Genomic DNA, 11,182 nt, shown 5'->3' on the forward strand with positions numbered 1-11,182 from the left:
GGAGCAGAAATGAAGTCTAACATACGGTAGCCGAGAGGCGAACTGAAAAATAAAAAAGGAAAGAATTCAGAATATTCTTCTCTCGCCCGGTATCATTGAGGATGCGCTAGGACGTCTACACGCGTCCTTTGTACACGTCGATTGGGATCGATTACGGAGGGAAACGGTTAAAAGTTCAGGGGTTTTTTTTTGGGTGCAATTGCAGCTCAGAAAACGTAAATAAAAATAAAAATAATTTACAATAACCTTTTTTTTTTTTATGTCACAATTTCTTTAAAGAGGAACAGGAGGAGGAGCTACTTCAAAGGCCAGAGGAGGCTGCAGGGTCGTCGACGACATTACTAGCGGTGAAAAGTGAAGATGAAAAGAGAGAGACGGAGCCTGTAGCCGGAACCTCGACCGAACACATGAAGACGCAAGCGTATATAGATTACTGGGTACGCGGATCACAGCCAGCCGGCGACGAGCGGCCCGTCTCCGACGACACGACCGACGACACGGACGACTGGGCCTCTTCACGCGGCTCTGAATCCGACACTGAAGACAGCGACGAATGGGAGGAGGCCGTTGTTCCGAACGCGCTGGAGTCACAACGCGCGGGGGAACAAAGGTCGTCTTCGAAGTCGCCGAAGCGAAAGCCGGCGTCCGCGAGGACTCCGAAACGAAAGAAAGGCTTTTGCTGTACGGTTTGTAACAAAAGCTTCACAAAGGCCGGACCTCTGAGCACGCACATGACCATCCACACGGACGAAAAGGCCTTCACTTGCACGGTTTGCAGCAAAACGTTCACCACCAGTCCGATACTGAAGCAGCACATGCTGATTCACATGGGAGAGAAGCCCTACGCCTGTACGGTTTGTAACAAGAGCTTTAGACAATCTGGACATATGAAAAACCACATGATCATCCATACGGGGGAAAAGCCCTTTGCTTGCACGGTGTGTAGCCAAAGATTTAACGCTGCTGGAATATTGAAGAAACACATGATGATTCATACAGGGGAAAGACCCTTTGCTTGTACATTTTGTAGTCAAAGCTTTAACCGAGCTGGAACTCTGAAAGCACACATGATGAGTCACACGGGTGAAAGACCCTTTTGTTGCACGGTATGTAACGAGAGCTTCACCACCAGTGGAATTATGAAAAGACACATGAGGATCCATATGGGCGAAAAGCCATTTGCGTGTACAGTGTGCAGCAAAAGCTTCAGACAATCTGGACATCTGAAAACACACATGATGATTCATACAGGCGAAAAGCCCTTTGCTTGCACGGTATGTAGTCAAAGCTTCAACCGTGATAAGACTCTGAAAGCCCACATAAGGATACATACAGGAGAGAAGCCCTTTGCGTGTACATTCTGTAGTCAAAGTTTTAACCGAAGTGAAACTCTGAAAGCACACGTGATGATCCATACGGGTGAAAGACCCTTCGCTTGCACGGTGTGTAGCAAAAGCTTCACCACCAGTGGGATACTGAAGAAACACTTGAGGACTCACATGGACGAAAGGCCCTTTGCTTGTACCGTGTGTAGCAAAACCTTTAGGCAGTCTGGATCTCTGAAAACGCACATGATGACTCATACAGGGGAAAAGCCCTTTGCTTGCACGGTATGTAGCAAAAGCTTCACCAGGAGTGGACTGCTGAAGACACACATGACGATTCATATGGGCGGCGAAAACACACACGAGGAGGATTCGTGTGTGTGAACGGTTGTTGTGATCTTGGGCGAAATTGAAAATGACCGAATATGAATTCATACATGAATGAAAATGAATGTTTTGTAGGGCTGGGACTGGATTACAATTTTTTTTTTTTTTTTTTTAATTAAAAACAGGTTTTGGTATATGAGTCAATGAGTGAGTTATTTTAAATCATCCACCGGGCCAAAGCAAAGCGGTCTGATCCGTTTTCTATGCCCACAAATACACAATGTTGAACAATCAGGCGTCCTCTTAATATGGAACATTATAATCATATCATTTATTAGTAAATATGTCACAAGTCACACATAGACAAAATCAGACCCATCCTAGCCACGGACCACCATCTGATGACATTTAGCCTCTCAGACCTATCTGAGCCACGGACCACCATCTGATGACATTTAGCCTCTCAGACCTATCTGAGCCACGGACCACCATTTGGGCCGCCAGTTGGACCATGTATGTCTTAGACGTTTAAATATCAAAAACCATAGTATTTTAGTATTTTAGTCCTTTAGTCTTGGGGCCGATTCATACTCCTATTTTACCGCTGTTTCGGCGCTGTAGTGCCGAAATGATTTTGGCTCGTCAGAAATGTTCAGTAGCACCGAAGAGCCGACTTTAGGACGGTACCCCCCCCACGAACCTCAAATGACGTCACATTGTGGGCTCTACAGAGCCAAATGACGTCACATTGTAGGCTCTACAGAGCTAAATGACGTCACATTGTAGGCTCTACAGAGCTAAATGACGTAACATTGTAGGCTCTACAGAGCCAAATGACGTCACATTGTAGGCTCTACAGAGCTAAATGACGTCACATTGTAGGCTCTACAGAGCTAAATGACGTAACATTGTAGGCTCTACAGCGCCACATTACGTCACATTGTAGGCTCTACAGAGCCAAATGACGTCACATTGTAGGCTCTACAGAGCCAAATGACGTCACATTGTAGGCTCTACAGAGCTAAATGACGTCACATTGTAGGCTCTACAGAGCCAAATGACGTCACATTGTAGGCTCTACAGAGCTAAATGACGTCACATTGTAGGCTCTACAGAGCCAAATGACGTCACATTGTAGGCTCTACAGAGCTAAATGACGTCACATTGTAGGCTCTACAGAGCCAAATGACGTCACATTGTAGGCTCTACAGCGCCGAACCCACTTTTATTGGGCTCTAAAATAGGAGTATGAATGGCCCTTAGGCGACAAAAACAACCCTGGTCTCTTGTTGGTGTCGTCATACTGGGGCAGGGTGAAGGGCAAAGGTCAAAGCCATGCGGTCATATATAAGGTAGAGGTGAAAGGTCAAAGCCATGCGGTCATATATATGGTAGAGGTGAAAGGTCAAAGCCATGCGGTCATATATAAGGGTAAAGGTCAAAGCCATGCGGTCATATATATGGTAGAGGTCAAAGGTCAGAGCTTCCAGGCATCATATAGGGTGAGGGTCAAAGGTCAGAGCTTCCAGGCATCATATAGGGTGAGGGTCAAAGGTCAGAGCTTCCAGGCGCTCCTCATCATCAGGATGAAGTAGACGTCGGTGTCGATGGAGGCGCTGACCCCAAAGTAATAGTTGAGGAACTCCTCTTTGGTCACCTGGAACATATAATACTATAGTTATATTAATAACTCCTCTTTGGTCACCTGGAACATATAATACTATAGTTATATTAATAACTCCTCTTTGGTCACCTGGAACATATAATACATTACATTATATTAATAATGATAATAATATTAATAATAACATATAATACATTACATCATATTAATAATGATAATATTAATAATGATAATAACTCCTCTTTGGTCACCTGGAACATATAATACATTACATTATATTAATAATGATAACATATAATACATTACATTATATTAATAATATTAATAACAATAATAATGATAACTCCTCTTTGGTCACCTGGAACATATAATACATTACATAATATTAATAATAATAACAATAATATTAATAATAATAATGGAAAATTAATTATTTGTACACTCAGAGTTACAGACCCATAAGGGTCCATCTGGTTCTGGTTTAACTGGGGAACCCCTGGAACTCCCTCAATGACCCCTGGGGGTCCCCGGACCCCCCACTGTGGTGCGAACCACTTGTCGTAAGGAGAGGGTCTTCCTTTACCTTTACGTCCTTGTCGTAAGGAGAGTGTCTAACCTTTACGTCCTTGTCGTAAGGACAGTGTCTTACCTTTCTGTCCTTGTCGTAAGGACAGTGTCTTACCTTTCTGTCCTTGTCGTAAGGACAGTGTCCTTGTCGTAAGGACAGTGTCTTACCTTTCTGTCCTTGTCGTAAGGACAGTGTCTAACCTTTCTGTCCTTGTCGTAAGGACAGTGTCTAACCTTTCCGTCCTTGTCGTAAGGACAGTGTCTTACCTTTCTGTCCTTGTCGTAAGGACAGTGTCCTTGTCGTAAGGACAGTGTCTTACCTTTCTGTCCTTGTCGTAAGGACAGTGTCCTTGTCGTAAGGACAGTGTCTAACCTTTCCGTCCTTGTCGTAAGGACAGTGTCCTTGTCGTAAGGACAGTGTCCTTGTCGTAAGGAGAGTGTCTTACCTTTACGTCCTTGTCGTAAGGACAGTGTCTAACCTTTCTGTCCTTGTCGTAAGGACAGTGTCCTTATCGTAAGGACAGTGTCTCACCTTTCCGTCCTTGTCGTAAGGCGAGTCGAAGCTGTCCAGGAAGGTCCTGAACACCTGGTCCTCGCTCCACTCCCCGTTGCGGTACTTGGGATGGTTCTGGGCGTTGTACACGCCCCGCAGGTCCTCCACGGTCACCACGCCGTCCCCCGTACGGTCCAGCTTGCGGAACGCCTGCAGGATCACCTCCTTACGCGCCGAAGACATCGGGGGCTGCGACGCATATACCACAGATACACGTTACTGCGACGCATATACCACAGATACACGTTACTGCGACGCATATACCACAGATACACGTTACTGCGACGCATATACCACAGATACACGTTACTGCGACGCATATACCACAGATACACGTTACTGCGACGCATATACCACAGATACACGTTACTGCGACGCATATACCACAGATACACGTTACTGCGACACCCCCCACACACATACACGTTACTGCAAAACTCTGATGCTGGCATTCAAAGCAACCAAAGGCATGGCTCCCCCATATCTCACGAGTATGATCGTACCCTACAAACCCTCCCGCTCACTCAGATCAGCCAACGCAGGGAAGCTGGAGGTACCTTCACTAAAAACGCCGGGACAACAACGCTCCACACGTCCGTTTATACATGATTCATGATGACTACTTTTTATATACTGTATGTGATGTATGCCATGCTTTTGTTTTTCCTTAGTGTAAATCGCTCTGGATTAAGAGCGTCTGCTAAATGCCTAAATTGTAAATTGTAAATTGCGACACCCCACACACATACACGTTACAGTGTAGACATAATTTAGCTCCTAATCCATTTTGGCCGATTCTATTTCTAAATGTCTAAATCCTGAAAGTTTGTTTCTATATCAGTGGTTCTCACAGGGTTAAAACCCCATGTTTCTATATCAGTGTTTCTCACAGGGTTAAACCCCATGTTTCTATATCAGTGGTTCTCACAGGGTTAAACCCCATGTTTCTATATCAGTGGTTCTCACAGGGTTAAAACCCCATGTTTCTATATCAGTGGTTCTCACAGGGTTAAAACCCCATGTTTCTATATCAGTGGTTCTCACAGGGTTAAACCTCATGTTTCTATATCAGTGGTTCTCACAGGGTTAAACCCTCATGTTTCTATATCAGTGGTTCTCACAGGGTTAAAACCCCATGTTTCTATTTCAGTGGTTCTCACAGGGTTAAACCCTCATGTTTCTATATCAGTGGTTCTCACAGGGTTAAACCTCATATTTCTATATCAGTGGTTCTCACAGGGTTAAAACCTCATGTTTCTATATCAGTGGTTCTCACAGGGTTAAACCTCATGTTTCTATATCAGTGGTTCTCACAGGGTTAAACCTCATGTTTCTATATCAGTGGTTCTCACAGGGTTAAACCTCATGTTTCTATATCAGTGGTTCTCACAGGGTTAAACCTCATGTTTCTATATCAGTGGTTCTCACAGGGTTAAAACCTCATGTTTCTATATCAGTGGTTCTCACAGGGTTAAACCTCATGTTTCTATATCAGTGGTTCTCACAGGGTTAAACCTCATGTTTCTATATCAGTGGTTCTCACAGGGTTAAAACCTCATGTTTCTATATCAGTGGTTCTCACAGGGTTAAACCTCATGTTTCTATATCAGTGGTTCTCACAGGGTTAAACCTCATGTTTCTATATCAGTGGTTCTCACAGGGTTAAAACCTCATGTTTCTATATCAGTGGTTCTCACAGGGTTAAAACCTCATGTTTCTATATCAGTGGTGCTCAACCTTTTTCATGTCAAGAACCCATTGCGTCACACTTTCACGACTTTCACGACGATCTACAAGCTCATAGTGTGGCACTCGGTGCTTGTAGATCTGCTATTTTTCAACAGCTAAAGTATAACATAATGCTTGTTGTAGCCAATTTGATGATTTATACTGTGGTTAATTTATTGTATGAAAATGCACTGAGATTATGATATTGGCTGAGAACCTGGACATAGGCGGGTTCAGCCAATAGGAGGGTTCAGCCAACCTGGACATAGGCGGGTTCAGCCAATCTCAGCACAGCCCATTTGTAGGTGTCAAACAGGGGGGCAGTCAGACAGATATTTCGTGAAGTCACTAAGGAAATGAAAGTTCATATAATGGCCTGTTGTGGCGCTGTCACTGGACCCAAAAAAAACCCATAGCCCCATAGAGGTCCATGTATTTGGGCCCAACTTCACCTAGACTGTATTACCTTAATAAACATGGTCATGAATACTTTCTGCTTCCAGACACTAGTTTAAAGTCTCATTTGTCATGTCATAATATTCTTTTTGGAAAATGATGGTCCCATTTATAAAATAAATTACCATAAAGTCGCGCATGTTCTGAGGGGCGTGGCTACCGTTACAGTCTATGATCGGGATCCCCCACCCACTCGAGTCAAAATAAAAACCAACAGAGAAGAAGGGGGGAAGTCCCGCCTCGTTGTCTGGATCTAGAAAGATGGCGACAGTGCAAGGAATTATTGGCTTCATTTTCCGTCCATGTTAGACCCGGGGAACGCTTTGTCCATATTTTTTACAGTCTATGGTGTCAAAGCAGTGGCCAGGTAGCCGGGGGGGCAACTAACAGGCCTGTGGCTCCATGGCTAACAGGTCTGTGGCTCCATGGCTAACAGGCCTGTGGCTCCATGGCTACAGGTCTGTGGCTCCATGGCTAACAGGCCTGTGGCTCCCTGGCTAACAGGTCTGTGGCTCCATGGCTAACAGGCCTGTGGCTCCATGGCTAACAGGCCTGTGGCTCCATGGCTAACAGACCTGTGGCTCCATGGCTAACAGACCTGTGGCTCCATGGCTAACAGACCTGTGGCTCCCTGGCTACAGGTCTGTGGCTCCCTGGCTACAGGTCTGTGGCTCCATGGCTAACAGGCCTGTGGCTCCATGGCTACAGGCCTGTGGCTCCATGGCTAACAGGCCTGTGGCTCCATGGCTACAGGTCTGTGGCTCCATGGCTAACAGGCCTGTGGCTCCATGGCTAACAGGCCTGTGGCTCCATGGCTACAGGTCTGTGGCTCCATGGCTAACAGACCTGTGGCTCCATGGCTAACAGACCTGTGGCTCCATGGCTAACATGCCTGTGGCTCCATGGCTAACAGGCCTGTGGCTCCATGGCTAACATGCCTGTGGCTCCATGGCTACAGGCCTGTGGCTCCCTGGCTACAGGTCTGTGGCTCCCTGGCTACAGGTCTGTGGCTCCATGGCTAACAGGCCTGTGGCTCCATGGCTAACAGGCCTGTGGCTCCATGGCTAACAGGCCTGTGGCTCCATGGCTAACAGACCTGTGGCTCCCTGGCTACAGGTCTGTGGCTCCATGGCTAACAGGCCTGTGGCTCCATGGCTAACAGGCCTGTGGCTCCATGGCTAACAGGCCTGTGGCTCCATGGCTAACAGGCCTGTGGCTCCCTGGCTAACAGGTCTGTGGCTCCGTGGCTAACAGGCCTGTGGCTCCATGGCTACAGGTCTGTGGCTCCATGGCTAACAGGCCTGTGGTTCCATGGCTAACAGGCCTGTGGCTCCATGGCTAACAGGCCTGTGGCTCCATGGCTAACAGGCCTGTGGCTCCATGGCTAACAGGTCTGTGGCTCCATGGCTAACAGGCCTGTGGCTCCCTGGCTAACAGACCTGTGGCTCCATGGCTAACAGACCTGTGGCTCCATGGCTAACAGACCTGTGGCTCCATGGCTAACAGACCTGTGGCTCCATGGCTACAGGCCTGTGGCTCCCTGGCTAACAGACCTGTGGCTCCCTGGCTACAGGTCTGTGGCTCCATGGCTAACAGGCCTGTGGCTCCATGGCTACAGGCCTGTGGCTCCATGGCTAACAGACCTGTGGCTCCATGGCTAACAGACCTGTGGCTCCATGGCTACAGGCCTGTGGCTCCCTGGCTAACAGACCTGTGGCTCCCTGGCTACAGGTCTGTGGCTCCATGGCTAACAGGCCTGTGGCTCCATGGCTACAGGCCTGTGGCTCCATGGCTAACAGGCCTGTGGCTCCATGGCTACAGGTCTGTGGCTCCATGGCTAACAGACCTGTGGCTCCATGGCTAACAGACCTGTGGCTCCATGGCTAACAGGCCTGTGGCTCCATGGCTAACAGGCCTGTGGCTCCATGGCTACAGGTCTGTGGCTCCATGGCTAACAGACCTGTGGCTCCATGGCTACAGGCCTGTGGCTCCATGGCTAACAGGCCTGTGGCTCCATGGCTACAGGTCTGTGGCTCCATGGCTAACAGACCTGTGGCTCCATGGCTAACAGACCTGTGGCTCCATGGCTAACAGACCTGTGGCTCCATGGCTAACATGCCTGTGGCTCCCTGGCTAACATGCCTGTGGCTCCATGGCTAACAGGCCTGTGGCTCCATGGCTAACATGCCTGTGGCTCCATGGCTACAGGCCTGTGGCTCCCTGGCTACAGGTCTGTGGCTCCCTGGCTACAGGTCTGTGGCTCCATGGCTAACAGGCCTGTGGCTCCATGGCTAACAGGCCTGTGGCTCCATGGCTAACAGGCCTGTGGCTCCATGGCTAACATGCCTGTGGCTCCATGGCTACAGGCCTGTGGCTCCATGGCTAACAGACCTGTGGCTCCCTGGCTACAGGTCTGTGGCTCCATGGCTAACAGGCCTGTGGCTCCATGGCTAACAGACCTGTGGCTCCATGGCTAACAGGCCTGTGGCTCCATGGCTAACAGACCTGTGGCTCCATGGCTAACAGGCCTGTGGCTCCATGGCTAACAGGCCTGTGGCTCCATGGCTAACAGGCCTGTGGCTCCATGGCTAACAGGCCTGTGGCTCCATGGCTAACAGGCCTGTGGCTCCATGGCTAACAGACCTGTGGCTCCATGGCTAACAGACCTGTGGCTCCATGGCTAACAGACCTGTGGCTCCATGGCTAACAGACCTGTGGCTCCATGGCTAACAGACCTGTGGCTCCATGGCTAACAGACCTGTGGCTCCATGGCTAACAGACCTGTGGCTCCATGGCTAACAGGGAAGCCACACAGTTTTTCAACCGTGCATGTTTTGTTAGTTTGAGTTATTCTGGGTTCATTTTGCATCACAAGTGTATTGTTTAAGTTACAGTTAAACACCCGTCTTATGTTATGAATTGATCCACCATGAAACCTTTAAAAATGCATTCAACGAGACATTTAACACAACATATTTTAATGAATGAATTATTATTATTTTTCTTTCTGTTATTCTTTTCACCTGGTCGAAGTCGATATTAATTAAATGCATTAATCATTAACCCGTTAGTTACCCTGAGCGTCAGCAGGAACTCGTCGAAGTCGATGGTTCCGCTGCCGTCGCGGTCGAAGGTTCTGAACAGACCCAGAGCCTCGTCGGGCTCCATCAGGACGCCGTAGTCGTTTAACCCCTTCAGGAACTCCTTCACGTCCAGAGAGCGGCTGGCGTTGTCGTCCATGATCTTAAACGTCCTGCGGAAAAGAAACACTCGCTTCACTTAAAACCCGTTCTGACCTGAGATCAGATTCATACAAGGTTTCCACTCGACACACACTGGTCTGATTAACCCATTCTGACCTGAGATCAGATTCATACGAGGTTTCCACTGGACACACACTGTGTCTGATTATCCATTCTGGGCGGGAACCCCTTTTTGGTGTTTTAAACATTATGTTGTCATTTAGCTATTGAAAAATAGCAGATCTACAAGGAAAACTAAAAAAAGGGCACGATACCAAACTATTGTTGTTGTTTTTCTTCTTCTTTCTAAATGATCTGTTCGTGTTTGTCACCACGGTGTAAAGATCTGAGGAATAAATACTTTATGAAACGTCTGAGGGGAAATTAACCATGCCGTCATCGTTCTGAAAGGGGGCGGGACTGAAAGGGGGCGGGGCTGAAAGGGGGCGGGACTGAAAGTGGGCGAGGCTGAAAGGGGGCGGGACTTAAAGGGGGCGGGACTGAAACTGGGTGGGGCTGAAAGGGGGCGGGACTGAAAGGGGGCGGGACTTAAAGGGGGTGGGACTGAAAGGGGGTGGGGCTTAAGGGGCGGGACTTAAAGGGGCGGGGCTGAAAGGGGGCGGGACTGAAAGGGGGCGGGCCTGCTATTGCCTGCAACGTATCGCGATACAAAAGCCACGATACGATTTACATACATAACACACATGCACACACACACACATGCACACACACACATGCACACGCACACACACACTCACCTGCCCAGGCCCTTGATGCCAGAAGACCCTCGGGCCAGGCACTGCAGCCTCAGCCTCTCCACGGGATCTGAACTCACACACAGACGTCTCCTAGCGTCCAGCGCCATCTCTCGGTCGTGCCTCGACGTCCCGGCCATGGCTGAACACACGGAGCACATTGACATGTGACATGTGACATGTAACATGTGCAACTTTGACGATGGATACTAGTTCCACACTCACTCCAGAGGGCCACTATAGTTCCACACTCACTCCAGAGGGCCACTATAGTTCCACACTCACTCCAGAGGGCCACTATAGTTCCACCTCTACCCCTCTCAAACTATCTGCTATATAAAGCAACCAACTCCACCACATCTCCCCCTCTCAAACTGTCTGCTAAAGCAGCTAACTCCACCACCTCTCCCCCTCTCAAACTATCTGCTATAAAGCAGATAACTCCACCACCTCTCCCCCTCTCAATCTGTCTGCTATAAAGCAGCTAACTCCACCACCTCTCCCCCTCTCAAACTATCTGCTATAAAGCAGCTAACTCCACCACCTCTCCCCCTCTCAATCTGTCTGCTAAAGCAGCTAACCCCACCTCTCCCCCTCTCAAACTG

The 11,182-nt window shown here is 48.4% G+C and overlaps 1 protein-coding gene across 1 annotated transcript; it reads right to left on the bottom strand.

Annotated features, from left to right (window-relative positions):
- Positions 1-3,207: 3,207 nt before the first annotated feature.
- capslb (calcyphosine-like b) lies at positions 3,208-10,717 on the bottom strand (the record flags this gene model as incomplete). The annotated part of the gene is made up of 4 exons (XM_083793805.1): positions 3,208-3,309; positions 4,376-4,585; positions 9,656-9,833; positions 10,581-10,717. The coding sequence occupies 4 exons, from the start codon at positions 10,715-10,717 to the stop codon at positions 3,208-3,210; spliced, it is 627 nt and encodes a 208-aa protein (XP_083649931.1).
- Positions 10,718-11,182: the final 465 nt, after the last annotated feature.

Source organism: Protomyctophum parallelum, assembly GCF_964188405.1.
Source record: "Protomyctophum parallelum genome assembly, chromosome: 21".
Taxonomy (NCBI): Eukaryota; Metazoa; Chordata; class Actinopteri; order Myctophiformes; family Myctophidae; genus Protomyctophum; species Protomyctophum parallelum.